The sequence below is a fragment of the Oncorhynchus kisutch genome, linkage group LG17 (genome assembly GCF_002021735.2).
Source record: "Oncorhynchus kisutch isolate 150728-3 linkage group LG17, Okis_V2, whole genome shotgun sequence".
Taxonomy (NCBI): domain Eukaryota; kingdom Metazoa; phylum Chordata; class Actinopteri; order Salmoniformes; family Salmonidae; genus Oncorhynchus; species Oncorhynchus kisutch.
In genome coordinates this window covers 33,604,153-33,626,529 of record NC_034190.2, presented here as the reverse complement: position 1 = coordinate 33,626,529, position 22,377 = coordinate 33,604,153, and the positions used below count along the sequence as shown (strand labels likewise).

Genomic DNA, 22,377 nt, shown 5'->3' with positions numbered 1-22,377 from the left:
TGCATAGGCCTACTGACCTGATATGCTATAGAAGTGAGGTTGCGGCAAGATAATAATGAACATTTCTTTGTAGTTTGGAGATTAAATAAATTCCCAGTATACTATATGATCATTGCACAACTATCCACAATCATTTCCCCAAATTACCTGATGTTTAGCCTACTGTTACTTTAATTCTACTTTTCCTTCTTTCAAACATTTTATTTTACATTTTCAATACATTACAAATACTATTCTTCTGATAATAATCTTCATAAGAGCTGAAGGTAGAAGTTGCATGAGTGACCACAGATCTAGAATCAGATACCAACTCCAGGTCCTAACGGAACTTCTCTGCCTTCTCCAAATGGAAAACTGACCCTAGAACAGTGTCTACTCTGTATAGAGGCAATATCCCACTTACCACTGGCTCGCCCATATTCTACGCATGCGCAGCAGCTTGCTTTTGCTGTCGCAGTGGAATCCACTATGCTGGCAACCAAAATATAAACGTTGTCAAGAGAAGACCTGCAGGTATAACAAATATAAGGGTCGTGTCGATGCTGGGATTTTATATTGTCCGCTTGCATGGATTGCTGCAGTTTTGTCAAGGAAATCAATCGATCCAATACGCACCACGTGGTTTAGGTTTGTCCAATTGGAGCAACGCTTTGATACCCGAAAGCGTGCCCTTTGTTCAGGATTTCGCCAAGTTATCAACAATATGGTCGAATTAACTTTTATAGAGCAACATGTGGACAAAGAATATGATTTGTAACGGCAAGATGACCATTTCTGGATATATCAATATATATTTTTTCCCTGTGGCAGTGAGTGTGTAGCCTACAACTTTTTGGCAAGCATTTTGCCATGAGCTTATTCATCACATGACTTCCCTTCCCCCACCCAAAGAATGATGAAGAAGTCGGACATGTTTGAGGGAAATGTGTTGAAAAAAAAAGTATCGTGATGGAGGACAAGGAGAAATTTGAAGTAAAGTTTTGACTTTGCATAATGGATTTACAAATTGAGATTTTTAATAGTTTAATTTGATGTAACCCTGGGAGTCAATTAGCAAACTCTTTTTTTTGTAGGTATTTAGTCAAGATTAAGACACATTAATGTATGTTTTATTTCAAGTTTCATTGTATTTAGAAGCTTTGAAATGTATACTCTTTGTCCGTATATATTGAAAATCGCGAGGATTTAGTGGAGTGACATTGAAGAGAACGTGTAACCTTGGGTGTGGGGGATGGGTATTATCGTTTGGGAACCATTTTGTAGAGATTTAAAACTACCTTTACGAGTTTATTTTTGTCGAAGGTTGGCATTTTGTTGATAATTCAGTATAATCTAGTTTGTTGCACGTGGACTTCGTCGAATGAGTATCTTGGTATGATAGGAAATGTTTGGGGATTTAGTTGTCAGTTATATCTACATTTAACAAACGTTTAGTTAGGGTTTTCTCTGGACAACTAATGTCGAAGATTTGTAAGGTTTATAGTTATGATTTAGTTGAACTGTTCAAATCGTGAATGCGGCCTACTTGGATGTTATTGAAGTTGAGCAACTTTTCTCTAAAATTCTTAACAGATGCGACCTTTTGCTAGAATGTCCTCTTATAGTAATTGTTAAGTGGTTGTGTGTATATCCGAAATTCTTATCTGATAACTATTTCAGCAAGAGTTGAGAATTGCTGTGTCATTCAATGGAGGGTAATTTCCTTTGCCACTAGCTTAGTTTGCTTTATCCTCTCTAAGACATTTAAAACCTCGGCTTCAGTGAGTTAGGCTATTGTGTCCAACTGTTGTGCTATTAATAGTATGTCAGGCCGTGGTTGAGTTCTGACATTAGTAGGCCTCGGATAATGGTAGCCTTTCTTGTAGTCAGAAATAATTTTTCCTGGTAAAATATGTAGTTAGGTCAGACAGCACGTGGTTTGAAACTAGGCGTTATGATCATCACCCTTTTGATCCAACGCAGGCTGTGGTATTACTTGTACACTTTGTGACACCATCTCATGTATGCACAGTCAAGCTCGTGTACACTTCAAGATGGCGCTCCGTCAACACAACCCAAATGCGGCTACTCGGAAAGAAATGTGTTTTTAAGCGCTCGGCCTACGTTTAGCATCTGATAGATTACGTGTCAGTGAACTCGCTAACCAATGACTTGCTATCTGTTTACTCTGGAAGTTCGCGCTGGAGTTTCAACGACCAATCATTATCGTTGCTTTGCCCTTACTGACGTAATGTAATTTGATAAGCGAAAGGGCGGGTTGTTGGATGTCGCAGTTTCGTAATAGACTACGTAAAATAACCAATCAAAGTACACATTTTGAGTGCTGGGAGGTCTAGCCAGTAATATTGCGAATGTAGTTTGATTGATAATAACAATATGCGAATAGGTTGGATGGGAAGCATATAGGAAAACAAATGGTGTTTGGAGGTGTGGTTACTTTGGATGACATGTTCAACTGCGAATAGAAAATCATAGGGCGTAGTCTTACATTCCGTATCCAATAGAATGCGTGGTTGGTCTATAAATTGTCGGGCATAGACGCTAGATGCCATTTCGCTGAAGCAGTGATCAGTTTGATTCGGTGGGGCCTGAAGGAAAGGACGGGCAAACCAGGAACTTGAATATTGGTATTTAAACAGAATCCGGATCCATCGCGATGGAGACGGCCATAAACCCGCCCCATGACAGGTACCGATCGGACTATTTGAATTTAGGTTTGCGATGTGAAAGCATATTGTTGCATTAGGAATAGTATTCACTTATAAACAGATGCTTTCTGATTACCGAACGTGTTAAAACCAAGACTTCTCAGTCGGTATAGAGCGTTTGTATAATTTTGCAACAAAAAACAATATTGGACAATTGTCAGGATGTGACCACTCGTCAATCTGCAAAATAGAACAATAATTATTTTGGACGCCTGTCGTTTAAATCGTACTGCACCGACGCCATCTTCCCAGCGTCTCGGGTAGCTAGTCCTTGCGGTAGTAGGATTGCCTAGCCCATCTGGCATGATAACAAGCGAACTAACGTTAGTTGGTGATATCGCTAAACTGGATTTACTCGAGCATAACTGTCTTGCTTTTTATTTTCTCTTCCTCATGGTTAATGGCTGGGTGAATGTTAAGCGAAGTTCTTTCACGTTGTGATTGTTTGGTGGGTATATTATTGCTCGGTAACTGGCTACCATGGGATAAGTTTGCTGGGTCAGTTAAGTTAGCTAACTTAAAGCTAGGCTTCTAACTAGCAGACGGTCAATGCTCATCGGGAGGTCTACTTTGTTACTTAGCAATTTCCGTTAACTCGAAGTTGGCAAACTAGTGGATATACGTATATAGTATAGCCATGATTGTTAGCCATTGAAAGCTCGTCTCGAGTGAAAGCCAACTAAGTTAACTGAGCTGTTTTGGTAGTCACATAACAGTAAGTTACTTGCTAATGTATCTACTTACTGCATCACCAATGTATTTGAGTATAATTAACTAACGTAGCGGTGATTCTGGTTTGGAAGACGAGGTAAGCTGGGTTGGTAGCTAACTACTGGGTTGAAGTATTTGGCGAGTCTCGTTCTCCTGTATTTGGATTGGGAGGGATATATTTGGCAAACAGGGTGGTAAACGTTACATGTCATGGCTGAATTACGGTTATGGATAGTGCTGATCATTTAGCCGTCATATAATTTCAGCCTAACGCCGGGTCATTGCAATGTTTGTTTATTTTATCAGCATGTGCAAGTCAAGTATCTAACTGTTGGATGGGAATAGTTTCTCATCAGGTCCTTGCAGTGGCCTCACAATCTACTCACTACCTTTCCACTCACCAAACCTGGAAAATATTAATAGGCATCTACTTTTTTTGTAACCGTCAGGGTACAATGTAAATTGGATAATGTTCTGTGATTAGTAAGGTGTTCCCTTTCCCAAACACTTTTTTTAAAGGAAATGTAGCTCGTGTTGATGTTTGTTGCTGACAAGTGTCAGTGATGTAAGTGTTTTTATGTATTTTAACGTTTTTTACTTTTATAATAAAGTACACTAAGTGTCAAATGTTTTCCAACTTGTATCATTTGAATACCAGCTGATATTAAGCTACAAGTAGAAGGAATATCTGTGACTTGGATTGTCATGGTCAGCATAGGCTACAAAACCCATGTTTCTTGAAGAAAAACAGTCTTAATTTTGTAGAGTTGGTAACACAGCGTGGCTTCCACGTAGGTTATGTAATGGGCACAGTTTGCATCAGTTATTTGTTTGTCAAGGTAAGTTACAGGTGAATATACAATTCTGGTCGAGTAGTCTCATCTGATGTTCACTTATGAGGAAGCAGCTCTACTGAGCTAGTCTGATTGAAGGGGACATGTAGACACAGCCTACAGTATAGAATGGTTGGTAATGGCCGCTTTGATATTAACTTTTTCAAAATTGGTCAGTTCATCTTGAGAATTTGAGTTGTGGGGATTGATCGTAAACATTTAACCCCTACTTTCCTGTCTTCGGAGGACCAGGCCCTGTTCCCTATCTTATGCAAGCACAAGACATGTCACCCAGTTGCATCACTGGCAACTTTTCCATATTATTTTAGATTGTCCCTATAGAGAAAGTTAATTCCTGGTAGCAATTATGAAGAGACCTAGAGTATTTGTCCATACGTGGCAACTAACAGTGCACCTTTCCAATACACATAGTTAATGTTCACAAGGAATGGAACATGAATACAAGCTTTTTGCACAATTTTACTAGTCTATATAAACTCATTCAGTTACGTTGTATGTAAATAAATCAGCTCAATTTTGTCAATGGTGCATTTGAACAGGGTTAGGTAGGGTCACCTGTGATCTGAGTGACTTGATCACTGCACTCTTGAGCACTCTTTATGATTCCTGTTAAAACACGCGTTGTATCTGTATCACAATGCTAGATGCACAAACCACAATTGACTCTGGACTTGGACTTCTACTTTGTTGGGGGGGGGGGGGGGGGGGGGTAGGTTCTAGTTACCATGTTTTATAACCTTCCAGCCAATGGAATCGAGTCGTTAGCTTTGTTGCCAGGGAAATGAGAAATGGGCAGTTACAAGCATGGAGGTGTTGTCTTCCCCCATTTCTATATCATTGCTCCCCTCTAAGCCTCTGGGTGTTTAATGGCAGGATAATGGGATCATATCACCAGTATAATGGTCACTGCATTCCATTAAATCCACCGTTTCATTTAACAGGCTGCTTGTATGTAACATGTTATGTCACTTTATGTTTGGTATGAGTATAACTGCTGCTGTGTATGTCCAGCCGGGCTCTTATCACAGTTTCAACAGTTAACACTGTTTCTATTGAGACTACTTCCAACCCACAGCTATTATCAGCCAGGGGCATTAAACCACAGCCAACAGAAAGGTTTCAACAGTCAAAGGGTTCGTGGTGTAACAATGCAAACTGCTCAAAGCTAAATATACCCGTGCATCCTTGTCATGGTGTATTGCGTAAGCTTTTTGGCTACTTGGTGAACCTCACAAATGCCTACCTGAGGCCAGCTGTCCAAGAACTCCTGAAACCACACCCATATATAATATTCTACAGTCTGTCACAGTACTGGTAGTCTGGCTAATCCTCTAGTTTCTGTCAATGCCAATGAGGCAGTTGTGACTCAAAGCTCAATTCAAACGGAATCATGGTGAGAGGGGGCATTAGTCACTATTGACTGGATATTTTATGCTAACCTGTTGTCATTTAAGACTTTGAGTGGGCTACCTAAGTAGAAGGCTTGTTCAATGAGGGCTGCTGCGTCATCCAATACCTTCTCCTTTCTCCACCTGCCCCATTGCTCTATGCTTATTCCCTCCTCCCTTTCCGTCAACAGCTCCCTGGGCGGGGTCGACGTAGGCCTGCATGGCGTCATGGCGATGGAGCAGGGCCCGCCGGGCCCCGGAAAGCGCATCCGGAAACCGTCACTGCTGTTCGAGGGATTCGAGGGCCCGCCGTTGCTCCCCCACGGGCAAGCTCCCCCCTCTGGGTCACCACGGCCCCTAGTGTATGACACGAACCGGCAGGGCCGCGCCACCAACCAGCTGCAGTTCCTCCAGAGAGCCATGATGAAGTACCTGTGGAGGCACCACTTCGCATGGCCCTTCCATGAGCCTGTGGACGCCTCCAAGCTCAGCCTGCCTGTGAGTGTCCCTGCAAGCCACTGTTCCAGAGAGCCCAGTCACATTGTACCTTAGCCAAACTCAGACGGACAGCGGATATTTCTCGATAGATATTCAAATCATTTAATCCTATTTGCATATTAGGATGTCTCAGTTTTCAGACCTAAATAGAACTACGGTATTGAGAATATTCTTATGTTAGGTTGGGAGCTTTTCAAAAGTTTTCTAAAAGCCTTTCTTCCAAGCTTACAGACAATACAGTGCTGAATAGGCGTGGAGATCTCCATATATGTATTATTAGCACGGCAGCGTTAAGTAAACGTGCTCCTCTCTGCCTCAGGACTATCACAAGATCATCAAACAGCCCATGGACATGGGGACCATCAAGCGGCGCCTGGAGAGCAACTACTACCGCAGCGCCAGCGAGTGCATGCAGGACTTCAACACCATGTTCACCAACTGCTACATCTACAATAAGGTGTGTGTGTGTGAGACAAATGCTGTAACCACAGTTAACATTTTCACTGTCATAAATGAGCCATTGACCAACAGCGGCTACTGGCTTGAGTCAAAACGCCATTTGAGTTTAAAAAGCTCAACATCGTATTATCTATTTATATTTGACGTCTCTGGAAACTGTCAGAGCTACGGCAGTCTTATAAACTGTCTAAAGATATCACCTATCTGATAGAGATGACGTTGATCTCACATCCTATTTTGAGAAGTGATGTGCCCTACATGTAATCTCCAGCCGGGTAACACTTTTCCATGGTGACTGTCTCCCAGCCAACAGATGATATTGTTCTGATGGCCCAGTCCCTGGAGAAAGCTTTCCTTCAGAAGGTTGCCCAGATGCCCCAGGAGGAGATAGAACTGCCCCCTCCTCCACCACGGGGAAAACCGGGCAAGCCAGGCAGAGGACGCAGGGCCACAGGTGAGCACCGGGGAGGTGTGACTCTGTGTGTGGTTAATGAATGTGTTTGAGAGTGATTCTTTTTGTGTGTGGCTATTTTGGGGAAATGTGTTTGATATTGACTCCTTCTGTCAGATAATGTGAATATGAATAATATCTACATGTATATCTATCAATCTATATATCATATAATATGCCATTTAGCAGATGTTTAAAAAAAATCTGAAGCGACCTAGTGATGCATACATTTTTCTTATGGGCGGCTCTATCGGGAGTCAAACCCTCAATCCTTGATGTTACAAGCGCCAGGTTTTACCAACTCGGCAACACAGGACCACATGAATATGTGTAAACTCCCACGCGTAACCACCTTTTTCCCCTCTTCATTTGCCTCAGTACCAGGAGGAGTGACGACTGCTCACCAGGTCCCGGCAGTGTCCCAGTCCGCGTACTCTCCCCCCACGCCGGACACCCCAGAGTCGCTGCTCTCCACCCCCCCACAGACGCTCCTGGCCAAGAGCCTACCTCTCACCCTCCACAGTACTCCTGCTATGCTAAGCTTACCCCCCACACAGCCCACAGCCAAGGTGCGGTGTTCACTTACCCCTAAACTACAAAGTTGTTATACAATTTACCTGATGGCCATGCAACCGTTTGTGCTACTTTAGAGTACCTACTGCAACAATGTTAGCCGGAAATTAGCGACATCATCTGACATCGTCTTTTCTTTTTGTGTGTGGTTTCTTTGTTTTGTTATTTTCTTGTTCTGTTATCCGAAATGGTAAGCTTTCAGCCAATGACAAGAGCCCCTGTCTCTCTGTCTCCCAACAGAAAAAGGGAGTGAAGCGGAAAGCAGACACCACCACCCCCACCACCATGGCCATGCCCATCACCGTGGGCGTTGGCGGGATTGGCATGGGCATGGCCGGCGGGCCCGACTCCCCGTTGACACTCACCTCGCTGGGGGTAGGCCATGGCCTGGGCCTCGGCATGGGGATGGGTATTGGTATGGGCCGCGGCAGAGGCATGGCGGGCGCCAAAGCACCTGCAGGGAGGCGAGGAGTCAGCGGGCGCCCTATCAAGCCGCCGAAAAAGGACCTGCCGGATTCTGTGCAGCTCCAGCCGGTGCGGCGCGGCAAACTGGGCCAGCAGCTCCGGTACTGCAACGGGATTCTCAAAGAGCTGCTGTCCAAGAAACACGCGGCGTACGCCTGGCCTTTCTACAAACCAGTAGACGCCTCCATGCTGGGCCTACACGACTACCACGACATCATCAAGCAGCCCATGGACCTCAGCACCATCAAGGTACATGCCTCCCTGGCACCTTATTGGGGAGGGTGGGGCTGGTGGTAATGTCTGGAGTGGCATTAGTGGAACGGTATCAAATACATCAAACGTGGTTTCCAGGCGTTTGATTCCTGTTCCATTTGCTCTGTTCTGGCCATGACTATGAGCCGTCCTCCCCTCAGCAGCCCCCTGTGCTCCGCCACACAGCTGCATCAAGCACCATGAAGGTAGACTGTCAGTCATTCTGTGACGTTAACCTCCTCCCATCTCCCTCTGCAGAGGAAAATGGACAGTCGAGAGTACCGGGACGCCCAGCAATTTGCCGGCGACGTGAGGATAATGTACTCTAACTGCTACAAGTACAACCCTCCAGACCATGACGTGGTAGCCATGGCACGCAAACTACAGGTACGGGTCAAAACACATTTTAAGCACGGAGATGTGTCTTTTCTTGGCTGAGTTTTTTTTTTATGCCTTTGAGCAGTAGGCTGGTACATCTGAGTGCACTGATCTGATGCCTTCCTCTCTTTCTCTCCAGGACGTCTTTGAGTTCTGCTTTGCCAAGATGCCCGACGAGCCTGCGGCCCCTCCCACTTCCATGGGTGGGCGCTCCTCATCTTCTTCCTCTTCCTCCTCGTCCTCGTCTGAGAGCGACCCCAGCAGCGAGAGCGAGAGCGCCAGCAGCCCCAGCTCGGACAGCGAGGAGGAGCGAGCACACCGCCTGGCCGAGCTGCAGGAACAGGTGTGTACACAGGTAGACTGACCCGGCCCTGCGCCCACCGCAACACCACACCATACACACGCATCAACATTCAGACTACGTTACATCACAACATTTTAGTCATTTAGCAGGCGCTCTTATCCAGAGTGACTTACTCTTAGTGCTGTCATCTTAAACCAGCTAGATGAGACGACCACATATCTGTTGTAGTAATACATTTTTCTTCAATAATGTAGTTGTCAGAAAAATCAAGAAAGTGCAGGTAATATAATAAAAAAAGATGCACAGTATATATATATATTTAAAAAAAAATGTTTTTATACAAAAGTATTTATGTAAACCTGAGCTGGAAGTGTTTTCCACAACAGTCACTGACCGTGTCCTCTCCATGGTCCCATCAGCTGAAAGCAGTTCATGAACAACTGGCAGCACTCTCCCAGGGCCCCATCGTCAAGCCTAAGAGGAAGAAGGACAAGAAGAAGAAGAAGAAGCCCGAGAAGCATCGGGGAAGCCGGGTACCAGTCGAAGAGGATATACCCATCCGGCCGGCTAAAATGCCTAAGGTCACCAAGATGCCGAAGATGTCGAAGACACCCAAGAGCAGCAAAGGGGGCTCCACACAGGGCAAGAGGAGCACTGGCAAGAAGAGCAACAAGAGCAAGTGAGTTCCCTTTATTGGCAAGCGGTGTCTATCGATTTTAACATCTCTGTCATGATATGATTTATTTACTCCGTACTATAACCATTCCCAAAATCTATTCCTGACAAAAGTAAAATGTTCACCTTCAGGATTGAATCATTAAATCACACTCTCACGCTCAGGTCCTCCAAGAAGTCTCAGGCAGTGACGCTCAGCATGCACCAGATGAGCGCTGCTGCCATGCTCCCCCACTACGACTCCGAGGAGGAGGATGAGGTGTCGCCCATGAGCTACGACGAGAAGCGCCAGCTCAGCCTGGACATCAACAAGCTGCCCGGGGAGAAGCTGGGCCGCGTGGTTCACATCATCCAGGCACGCGAGCCTTCGCTGCGCGACACCAACCCAGAGGAGATCGAGATCGACTTTGAGACGCTCAAGCCGTCCACGCTGCGCGAGCTGGAACGTTACGTCATGACCTGCCTCCGCAAGAAGCCTCGCAAGCCCTATGGTGAGGGAGCTTTCATGTGTACCCCCCCCCCCTCCAATGTTCTCTGGTCCCTGTTAAGTGTCCCTGATGGGCGCTAACCATAGGGCTTTTCTGTCACAATTTCACGCAAATGTCATACAAATTTCAAAGATTTCACTGGGTAGCATCATAGTCACTTAGTCTCTGTTTATTTCGATCGGTTGGTGGATGCAGACATTGCATCATCTAACCCCCTGGTCTCCTCTCTGTTTGTAGGGAAGAAAGGTGGAGCAGGGAAGTCCCGGGAGGAGTTGGCTCTGGAGAAGCAGTTGGAACTGGAGCAGAGGTTGCTGGATGTCAGCGGGCAGCTCAACTCTGGCAAGAAGCCTCAGAAAACCAAAGGTGAGTCGGAATAAATCTGCATCAGTGCCCAAAGAATAGACACAGCAGACATGACAACTACCCTGTAAAAAAAATATCAACACGATCATGTAAAGTGTTGGTCCCATGTTTCTTCAGCTGAAATAAAAGATCCCAGAACTGTTCCATGAGCAGAAAAAGCTTATTTATCTCAAATTTTGTGCACAAATTTGTTTACATCCCTGTTAGTGAGGATTTCTCCTTTGCCAAGATAATCCATCCACCTGACAGGTGTGGCGTAACAAGAAGCTGTTTTAACAGCATGATCATTACACAGGTGCACCTTGTGCTGGGGGCAATAAAATGCCACTCTAAAATGTGCAGTTTGTCACACAACACAATGCCACAGATGTCTCAAGTTTATATTAGGGTATGGACAGGCATAAGCTGACAACGAACACAATTGCATTTTATCGGAGGAAATTAGAATGCGCAGAGATACCGCGAGGAGATCCTTGTCATTGTCATGCCATTCATCACCCTCATGTTTCAGCATGATAATGCAAGGCTCCTTGTTATAAGGATCTGTACACAATTCCTGGAAGCTGAAAATGTCCAAGTTCTTCCATGGCCTGTATAGTCACCAGGCATGTTTGGGATGCTCTGGATCGGCGTGTATGACAGCATGATCCATTTCCCACCAAAATCCAGCAACAACACATAGTAATTGAAGAGAAGTGGGACAACAGGCCACAAGCAACAGCCTGATCAACTCTATGTGAAGGAGATGTCTCACTGCATGAGGCAAATGGTGGTCACACCAGATATTGTCCCGTTTTCAGATTTGTTTTTGAAGGTATCTGACCAACAGATACATATCCATCTGTAAATAAGTCATGAAATCCATCGATTAGGGCCTACTGAATTCATTTAAATTGCCCGACTTCCTTATGTGAACTTTATCTCTAATATCTTTGAAATTGTTGCATTTCATATTTTTGTTCAGTATACTTTCTGAGCATTCACAGAGATGTGGAACTACAAGCCAAAATGTATTTAAAATACATTTTCTCTAATGTATGGCCCTATCCACCTTCATAGTACTTCATGAAAGAGATCAGCTCAGGTCTTTGCAAAATGTGTGGGTTGTCTTCTCAACATTATATTCCAAGTATTTGACCTTGTGTCTATCGGTCTCTCTCTCTCAGCAGAGAAGCCCAGTGCAGTGGAGCCCCACGCCGTAGCGTCTCGCCTCAGCGCCAGCAGCTCCAGCTCAGACTCTTCCTCATCTTCTTCCTCGTCCTCCTCTGACACCAGTGACTCGGACTGAAAGCTCCAGAGGGATGGGCATTGAGCCCACGAACCCCAGACAGGACAGAGCAGGACTGCCAACAGAGCTGCAGGCGGGTCAGACTATAGTCAGAACTGACCCGGAAATAAAAATGATGGGGATGTGTTGAGAGAATCCAGTCCCAACAGAAAGAGTGGATGGAGAGAGACTGGGTTTTTTCATTACTCGAGAAACCTAGAGGGTTGACATAGATGATGCGTTCTCTCATAGGTTAAAGAGCCGATGGCAGGATCCCTACTGGCTCTAGAAAGATGGCAGGATCACTACTGGCTCTAGAAAGATGGCAGGATCTCAAGATGGCAGAATCTTTACTGGCTCTAGAAAGATGGCAGGATCTCAAGATGCCAGGATCTCAAGATGGCAGGATCTCTACTGGCTCTAGAAAGATGGCAGGATCTCAAGATGCCAGGATCCCTACTGACTCTAGAGAAAGATGGCAGGATCTCTACTGGCTCTAGAAAGATGGCAGGATCTCTACTGGCTCTTGAAAGATGGCAGGATCCCTACTGACTCTAGAAAGATGGCAGGATCTCTACTGGCTCTTGAAAGATGGAAGGCCCTCAAGATGGCAGGATACTACAAGCTCTAGAAAGCGAGGAGGATAGATAGTACGAGATGATCCCAGAGTTCTGGACTATGTCTTTCTCTCCACGCTTTGTGTATATACTATGTACGAATATATAAATATCTATTTTTCTTTTGTAAAGAAGAATTTTAAGGAATCCCCAAATGTGGGGAGAAAGTAAAGGTGTGGACAGGCTGTTTTTCGTTTAGTTGTTTTATGACAAGGAGTTAGAAGGTAAAGCGTGTGTGTGTGTGTGTGTGTGAGAGAGAGAGGGGCGCGGCCTCGCACTGTAAACGCAGCCCTGCTTAGTTTCTCATCTTGTTGATGCAGGCGTAAGTAATTCTGCGTTGTAAAGCACCTTGGTTCAGTATACATGAAGAAACTGAAGAGCATCAAGACTGCAACATACGCATGTACTTCTACAGCCTGAGAGGGGTGTCCATGGTACACACATGGTTTAAGTGAGCTAACTTTTTCCTGCGTTTCACTCTGTAAATGACCTGTTTCTATCTTGTGACCAATCTGCAAATAAATTGTGAGGACATCTCAGCATTACCCACACGCAAACAGATTCTTCCCTTTGTTTTGTTCTCTGTCAATTGGATATGTCCAGGATGTGTCAAGTCTACAGACTCCTGAAAGGGTCACATCTCTCTTGCAAGACATTATAAATTGCATGAGTAATGCACAATGACTATATTTTGAGGCTTCATTTTATCTGGAAAAAATGTATTTTTCTAGATTGTATCTTAGTAAGGTTCAGTGGGGTGGTTAAATGCTGTCCTTGTGGGTCTGATTCCCATAGCGTTGCACTACCAATGCTTTATGGCACAAAACCACACTTTATTTGAACAACTTGGCCTTTTAACATTTTGGCAGCTGAAATGTTTGTTTTTTTGTCTTCAATTTAGCTGAATCTGATTTGGGAAGAAGATTGTAGTGACCATTTCCTTGCTCATAGTGCGTTTAGCAGAAGTGGTATACGTACTTCAAGATATTCTGAGGTCCTAAACTGATTTTGTGATTTAGTTAAGAAGCTTTTTTGTTGTTGAGAATTTAGAATTTGTACGTGTGATCAGTTATTTATTTGAGTGGGAAACGACCAAATTGTTGTTGCATTTACTTGAAGTCACTTGAGAAAGTTGGATATTGGTAATAATGACAAACTACTCAAACAAGAATGTGTACAGCTGTAAGGAGAAAAGGCACGGTTGAAAAAAGTTTACAGTTTACAGTCACAAAACGTTGGAGCATGTTTCTACCACTGGAGTTTCTTGTTTTGCTTTTGTTCTTAGTCATGTTCTTTCACCCCCCTACAATTGTGAGGTGGTTGTTTCTCGCTCTGTTTATTTTGGAAGAAAAAACTACTTTGAACTGTCCGACTACAAATAAAGAGAGAGAGAGAGGTCTTTAACACTCACTCTGTGTCTGTTTTCAGCAATTACAGTGGACCTGTGTGATGATTCAAAAGGAGGATGATAGGCTGTCACTCTATAATTAGTGACAATTATTTTCAACAGTGAAGTTCTTGCCATGACGACATTGATCACTAGATGGCCTATTCTCATGTCTGAGAGCAGAAGACACAAGTGAAGGTACATTACATGGCCAAATGAGTGGATTCCGCTACTTAGCCACACCTGTTGCTGACAGGTGTCTAAAACCATGCATTCTCCATAGACAAACATTGGCAGTAGAAATGGCCTGTACTGAAGAGCTCAGTGACTTTCAACGTGGCACCATCATAGGATGCCATCCTTTCCAACAAGTCGGTTTGTAAAATGTATGCCCTGCTAGAGCAGTCCTGGTCGACTTATTGTATAGTGGGAACGTCTAGGAGCAACAACGGCTTAGCCACGAAGTGGTAGGCCACACAAGCTCCCAGAACGGGACCACCGACTCCTGAAGCACTTAGTGTGTAAAAATCGTCTTCTTGATTGCAACACTCACTACTGAGTTCCTAACTGTTGGTCGGGAGCTTCATGAAATGGGTTTCCATGGTCGTGCAGCCGCACGCACACAAGCCTAAGATCACCATGTGCAATGCCAAGCATCGGCTCGAGTGGTGTAAAGCTCTCTGCCATTGGACTCTGGAGGAGTGGAAACGTTCTATGGAGTGATGAATCACGCTTAACCATCTGGCAGTCTGACGGACAAATCTGGGTTTAGTGGGTGCCAGGAGAACTCTACCTGCCCCAATGCATAGTACCAACTAAAGTTTTGTGGAGGAGGAATAATGGTCTGGGGCTGTTTTCATGGTTCGTGCTAGTCCCCTTAGTTCCAGTGAAGGGAAATCTTAACCCTACAGCATACAATGACATTAGACGGTTCTGTGCTCCCAACTTTGTGGCAACAGTTTGAGGAAGGCCCTGACCTGTTTCAGCATGACAATGGCCCCGTGCACCAAAAGAGGTCCATACAGAAATGGTTTCAAGATCGGTGTGGAAGAACTTGACTGGCCAGCACAGAGCCCTGACCTCAACCCCACCTCAACCCACATTTTTGGGATGAATTGGAACGTTGACTGCGAGCCAGGCCTAATCGCCCAATATTAGTGCCCAACCTCACTAATGCTCTTGTGGCTGACTGGAAGCAAGTCCCTGCAGCAATGTTCTAACTTCTAGTGGAAAGCCTTCCCAGAAGAGTGGAGGCTGCCCATGATTTTGGAATATGTTTTGACGAGCAGGTGTCCACATACTTTTGATAATTTAGTGTATTCTGGCAATTTCAATAAGGGAACATGTTGGAGACTCCGTTTTGAGTAAATGGGCTATAGTAAATGTGGGCAGTAACTTTCATAAAGCAGCACAAAGTAGGATTTGCCAGCCGGCCAGGTCTGATGTGTGATCTGAGAAGCCTCTGGAACGTAGGGAGGAAAGGGAAGTGTAGATGGAGGACAATCTATCCTGACGGACCTTATGGGTGGGTCCTCAAGGCAAATGTGTTTAGCATAAAGAAAGACACCTACATACAAAGTGTCAAGTCTCTATGTCAAATGGGGCAACGGATATGAGGGTTTAAGTGAGACCGCTTATAACAGAAACCCCTATAGGCAATTTGGTGCCATTTTTTTTACCAAGTTATTCATGGCCTCTTGTTTCTGTGTACTAAATTAGAAGAAAAAAAGTTACCAATCTACACTTGAGTTATTTGAACATTTCAAGAAAAAAATCAACAAGAACAATTCAGACAATAACAATAGTTGTTCACATATTCGCATTAAAAACCATCTGCATTATCCCTGCATTATCCCTGTGAACCGCAATTAAAGTATAAAGAGCAATAGTAATGGTGTATTTTTGTAGGCTCCAACTCCACCACGGCTGGTTAGCCAAAGTCTAAGGGGATATGAATGGGTTTTTTGGAATAATGGTATACTCCCGATAAATAAGGTCTGTGGTAAAGACAGGCTTAGGAGACCTCATATGTTTTATTCAATGAGATCATCTTCATCAGCTAACGTCACTTTTGGTGTTTTTGAAGCATTTATGTCATCAAAACAAGCACATAAAGCACATGAAAGGTAATGTTAACAGTGACCAATATTATCTCATAGAACTTATATGTATAATATCTCCTAAGCCTTTGTTCTCCTAAACCCATTCTTTCCCCATTCATTTCCCGATTAAGAATGGCTGAACGAATCAGAGGAAACTCATTTCCCTTGTTTAGCACTACAATATGAGGACTCATACTACAAGCTGACTAGTCACAGAGATGAGAGGAAATATGGCGGAAGCTGATGTGGATTGTGAATCTAGTAGAATCAAGGAGAATTGGAATATTGTAAAAAATATACATGGAAAACGGAGCAAAGTAGTGTACAGTGCTGAGAATGTCCCAACGTGTCTTGTAGGATCGGATTACCAATCTTGAAGAATCCCTTATAAAATAAGATTGCAGTTTTGAAAGTGCAGTAACTGCAGTCATCTGTGGTATTTTGGACGCAGTAATTGCAGAATAACTGCATTTACACTGCAACATTTCTGACCTAAAAAAACTGTGTTATTTTGGACACAGGATTTGCTGCATACTGGTTATACTGCATTGTACTGCAGTTATACTGCACTCTGACTGCAATCTCTTTTCATAAGGGATCCATTTGAGATATCCAAACTGGTGGAGGGATTGCTGGGTAAAGTGAAGGTTGTCAGGATCACGAGAGAAGCGGGATTGTTTCGAATTGTTGTACTTCAGAAGGAACGTGTGTTGCATCTCACCCGATTTGAGAAGTTTGACGTTTTGTGTGTGCCTCTTCGGTACAGGGCACCCCTCAGTGGGGTAATATCTGGCGGGTCGTGGGAAGTCGGTGTTGAAATATATTCCAGGAGGTATATATGCACGTCGGATGAATCGTGTGGTGAAGGATTAAAAAGTGAAGAGTGTCTGTTCTTGTGTTTTTTGACACTCAAGTACAGTTAGGATATTTAAACTACAGAGTCAGAGCATTTATCCCAAGACCAATGCAGTGTGACCACTGTGAATCTTTTGGACATGTTTCAAGTGTTTGCAGAACGGAGAAGACAAGATGTCCAAGTTGTGGAAAAGATCATGTCATGTGTTTTAAAAGGGATGAAAATGTGACATGTTGCAATTGTGGTGGGAACCATGAAGCCACGTCTTTAGAATGCCCGACAAGGGTGAAAGAGAATGAGGTGGTGAAAGAGAACGAGGTGGCCAAAGTCAGGGCTGTCCAGAGCATTTCATATGCAGCAGCTGTTAAAAGGGTTGAGGGTTTGAATAGTGCACTTGAAGAGTAATATGGTTGTGGATAGGCCTTCACTGCAGGCTGCAGGGGTTTCCTTTCACCAGCAGGACCCTGATATTTTAAAGGTTAAGAAGGTGATTATTGAAACTGCCAAGGTGGAGAGGATGTCCAGGAAAATGTATATATCATTGTGGATGTGGCAGAGCGGTTCCTGGCACTGAAAGATTTCTCAGTGGAGGAGTTGCATGGAGTATTGTCACAAGCAGTACCACCCTCTGAGGCCCTAGAGCCTGAGAAGGGAGATATGGAGATTTGGTTTGGATTTGTCAGTGGACTATTTTTATTTGGGTGGATTAATGGGTTTTCATTTTACCTTGTTTTTCAACCCATCCAGTTGGTGGCGAAAAAATAGACCTTTTTCGGTTGTAGTTCACCATAAAACCGACAGAAGAAGAAGAGGAGTCACAGAAACGATCGCGAACAAAACCTGTCCTGTGGCTCCCTCTCCTGGATCAAGAGAGAACGACTCAATCTTCATGCCGGCCACAACACGGCTCATATCAAGGTTGACAGATATTACTGGTTAGTGTCGTCTTTCACTTAATACATATATAAACTTAATACATATGTAAAGTAGGTAAATATAACTGCAGTTCTCTGTAGGGTAGATGTGCTTATCTAGGCGCACTATCTTGTGGTTGTTGTAGCTAAACCTTGGGCTAACGTTAGTTGTTGGGCATCAATCATTTTATTTCGCTGCAGTGCAAGAATGTAGCGAACGTTCTTTGTAACATTGCAACATTATAACATTGTTTCAACTATGCGACATCACTGTTACAGTGTATCGTCTTACAGACATTTGTGAACATGTTTGCTTTGAAAATGTTTTGGTAATTCAAGAGCAACATAGCAAACAGATTTAGACGGCTAATGAAACCTTAATGACAATATCCCGTTTAAGTTAACTTTAACATACACACTCGTTTTCTTTATAGTAGGCAATTTTCATTGGACAAGAAATGCAGTTGTCTTCACCTTTACAAGATGAGACAGCTGTGTCCCTCTCATTGGGTCAAAGGTGAAGACAACAATTTTACCCTACAAGAACCTTCACTCAGGTGACATGAAGCAAGCTAGAAAGAATGCATCAGTCCCGTTGTTATAGAATTTACAGATTTTCCAAGTTAGTTGCATAGAGCCCTCTTTGCCTGCAGTGAGCTGCAGCAGATTGCCTCCTACATGTTTGCACTACTCATTGTCTCCAGGAGGGGGCAGTGGGATTGGCTAAGGCATATGCCAGCAATTTACCTCTGAGGGTGCCACAGTGGTGGTCGCAGACATCAGAGAGGAGTCAGCCAATCAGCCCTGGGCATCCTGAACCATGGCCACAAAGGGCAGGACCACCGCTGCTGCTGTTTCAATCAAGGGAGAGTGTAGAGAAGCTACTCACAAGTATACATGTGATTAACGTATGTGCAGACACACAGACTAATTCAGTGTGTGTACTAGTGTAATTTAGAGTCCTTATCCTAAACCCTATGCTGGCGTCTCCTACTGGGACAATGAGTCAGTCATGTAATGTTTTTGGATACTTGACCTGAAGCACTTCACTCAGTTCTTTAGCAACACGATCGAGAAGTTAGAAATGGCCTGAATGGGAAGAGGCATTTTGTGTGAGTGAGTCACTGAATGCCATAAGGAATCTGAATGCAGTGTCGGTACTTTCAGCCTCCCTCAGTATGTGTGAACGCTGCAGGTGTCACTCAGGATGATTTCTCCCTGAAAATGGAGGACGAGGACTTTGACAAGGTTACCCAAGTCATCTGAAGGTATGACCCTTTGTTCTTATTGTCCTGACCAGAATCTATTGACACCGAACAAAAATAGAAACACAACATGCAATCATTTCAAAGAGTTCCATTTCATAGAAGGAAATCAGTCAGTTGAAATAAATTCATTAGGCCCTAATCTATGGATTTCTCATGACTGACTGGGCAGGGGTGCGGCCATGGATGGGCCTGGTAGGGCATAGGCACACCCACTGGGGAGCCAGGCCCAGCCAATCAGAATGAGTTTTACCTCACAAATGGTATTTATTTTAGACAGAAATACTCTCTTTAGGTTCAGTGACACTTATGTTGATACACCTGAAATCGGAGAGTTAAAATAGTGTTTCTTACCCTTGTATTCTACAAATCCTTCTATCTTTCCTTCTATCTCCCAGGCTACTTTTCTCCTGACTAAGGCTGTTGGAAAGGCTCTGGTTGCCAGTGGAGCTCCTAAACGCTTCATCATTGCTGTGGGCAGCATTGTGGGTAAGTCTGGCATTTTAACTATTGGCCCTCCAGTCATAGGCCATTAGTTTTCAACAGACTTACATTCATTCCTGCCATTCTTTAATTTTCTCTTTGTGTTTCTGCCTGTTACCAGGTGGGCAATATTGAACAGGCGAACTACTCGCCTGTTCTATACAGGCTTCCAAAGCAGTTGTGGAGGGCCTGACCAGAACTGCAGCCAACTAGTAGAGCAGGTGAGGCACACCTTGGTTGTGTTCATTAGGGCAAACCGTAACAAAATGTTTTGAAACAGAAACAAAAATGTGCATTTCATATTAATTTGAGATGCTACTTACCCTTTTTGGGCAGTTGTCTTCTGTGTTGTGCCTACTGAACACAACCCTGCATTTGATTTCAACACCCCAAAATGGACCCATTCACCAACAGAGAGAAGTTAAATAGGCTATTAACATTCTGGAGTGAGCAGAGCCCGGTTTCCCGATAGCGATGAAACACCAGGCAGAAATAAAGTTTGCTAAGTACTTTGTTGGAGCATGTGTCCATCTGATAGGATGGAAGAAAGGCAGCGCTGCTTTCGGATCAGCTTTCTCCATTCAAATCTTACCTTAACCTTAGAATTAGTCCACAATACTGACGATGGATCAGCTCCTAGAGATATATTATCACCTATATGGCTGCAAATATTGAGGTGGCTTATTATAATGCTTACACTATAATAACTTAATCACAGATTTGGCACATCATTGCGCACATGTTGTAACCATCATGAAATTATAGACAGCGGAGCCTACAATTAGCAATATAGAACACAATTGATTAAAATATATAGGCCTGTGTAGCATTTAAGCCTACTACTGTATGTTGTTTTTTTTAAGCCGTCATCTCGGTTTTCATTTGAAGCTTCTTCTTTCCGTTGCTTGTTTGTAACAATTGCAAAGACATTGGCAACATTGTATTTGTAGCCAACTCCGTTCTGAAGTTGTTGGCGGTCACAGAGAGACAAAATAAACCGCTTGATTGTGTGTTTAGCGGAGATCCTCTGTGTTAAAAGTGACTCAGAAGGGGGCAAAGAAAGCATCCAACAACCACTGCTCTGTTCTATGAGTGGTCTGAGGCAGTCGGTAGATAACAAGTGTTTTAGAGTGCAACTTCAGTGGCGATTGTTTTGGGAAACAGCTCGGAGATTTAACGATGCTCCTATGAGGGTTCTAATGAACTTAGTCTTTAAGGTGTGTTTTGGGAACCGGGTCCAGGATGGATAGAAGTATGGGATGTGTTTGGGGAACCGGGTCCAGGATGGATAGAAGTATGGGATGTGTTTGGGGAACCGGGCCCAGGGTGGATTGAAGTATGGGATGTGTTTGGGGAACCGGGTCCAGGATGAATAGAAGTATGGGATGTGTTTGGGGAACCGGGCCCAGGGTGGATTGAAGTATGGGATGTGTTTGGGGAACCGGGTCCAGGGTGCATAGAAGTATGGGATGTGTTTGGGGAACCGGGTCCAGGGTGCATAGAAGTATGGGATGTGTTTGGGGAACTGGGTTCAGGGTACATAGAAGTATGGGATGTGTTTGGGGAAATGGGTCCAGGGTGCATAGAAGTATGGGATGTGTTTGGGGAACCGGGTCCAGGGTGCATAGAAGTATGGGATGTGTTTGGGGAACCGGGTCCAGGGTGCATAGAAGTATGGGATGTGTTTGGGGAGCCGGGTCCAGGGTGCATAGAAGTATGGGATGTGTTTGGGGAGCCGGGTCCAGGGTGCATAGAAGTATGGGATGTGTTTGGGGAACCGGGTCCAGGGTGGATATGATCTATAACTTCTCTCTTTCTCCAGATTTGGGAGCCGGTTTAACTGTTTACCAGGGTTCGTAACCACACCCATGACTGATAAAGTGCCTGAGAAATGAATCAGTCAGCTACGACTGAGTTCTCCTTTTTTTATATCAGATATAGAAAGTAACCCCCTGAACTGTTTTTTGTTGTTGTATAGAAGTGTGTATTTAACTTGCTGTGTTTTGTTTTGTGTCTGCAGCTTACGTCCATGGTGCCCCTGGGGAGGATGGGAGAGCCTGCAGGTAGGAATACCGTATACACAACCCTCTATGCTATAGATCACACCACAAATGCCGAACTCTGTACCTTTCTATAGTCAAGCTGTAAGACCTAACCCTTCTCCCTCTCTGTGTAGAGAGGAAGCTGATGGATCCTAACACACATTCCCAGTAGAGGACTCTGACTACATCACTGGAAACAGTGTTGAAGTAGCAGGTAATGGACCCACCTGCAATACATTATAAGGAAATGCCTTTTAAGTTACCCGCCTCTGTCCTGTTAACACATTTTTTCCCCTTCTTCTTCTCATCTTCAGAGGCCTTTTCATTGGCTGAGACAACTTTCCGTCATCCTCATGAAGATCCCATCTAGGTCCAGTAATTGTATATGTATTCAATGTTCACACTGTGCTTTCGCTTGTGATAATACAACTGATTGGGGATCAATCTTGTTTTGTAAATCTAGTCAATATCTTAGTGTAAATGTGATTGTGCAATAAATTAAAACCTGTAACTTTTGTGGCGAGAGTTCACGAGACAGAGTTGAGTGCTTTCCAATTTAACCGAGTTACGTCTCTTAACCCTCTACATTTTTGTGCGGTTACTATAATTTTGAAACTTATACCAGTCATTACCAACACGGTTGGATTTAGATGTTTGAAAACAGGAAAGACCGACGCCACACATACAAAGACACATGAATACAGTGTGCACACAGACACACGAATACAGTGTGCACAAAGACACACGAATACAGTGTGCACACAGACACACGAATACAGTGTGCACACAGAGAAAATGCGTTGGCATGTGGTTTAATTGGAGACGTTGAACAGAAAACAACAAGCCAAGAACAATGAAACAGTGAAACTAAAGCAAA

General features: G+C 44.0%; 1 protein-coding gene and 1 pseudogene across 12 annotated transcripts; both read left to right on the top strand.

The window, feature by feature from the left end:
* Nucleotides 1–427: 427 nt before the first annotated feature.
* LOC109907521 (bromodomain-containing protein 2) lies at nucleotides 428–13,861 on the top strand. Of its 12 annotated transcripts, none has more exons than XM_020505530.2 (12): nucleotides 428–513; nucleotides 5,853–6,159; nucleotides 6,479–6,616; nucleotides 6,925–7,072; nucleotides 7,448–7,638; nucleotides 7,883–8,356; nucleotides 8,618–8,746; nucleotides 8,877–9,080; nucleotides 9,428–9,720; nucleotides 9,882–10,207; nucleotides 10,442–10,567; nucleotides 11,737–13,861. In XM_020505530.2, the coding sequence occupies exons 1-12, from the start codon at nucleotides 428–430 to the stop codon at nucleotides 11,853–11,855; spliced, it is 2,541 nt and encodes an 846-aa protein (XP_020361119.1). In that variant the 3' UTR covers nucleotides 11,856–13,861. The 12 variants fall into 12 exon arrangements, with proteins under 12 accessions (XP_020361119.1, XP_020361118.1, XP_020361121.1 ...); XM_020505529.2 differs by having other exon boundaries at nucleotides 11,734–13,861; XM_020505532.2 differs by having other exon boundaries at nucleotides 9,461–9,720; nucleotides 11,734–13,010.
* Nucleotides 13,862–17,551: 3,690 nt separating this feature from the next.
* Nucleotides 17,552–22,304, top strand: LOC109906922 (estradiol 17-beta-dehydrogenase 8-like; annotated as a pseudogene).
* The last annotated feature ends 73 nt before the right edge of the window (nucleotides 22,305–22,377 follow it).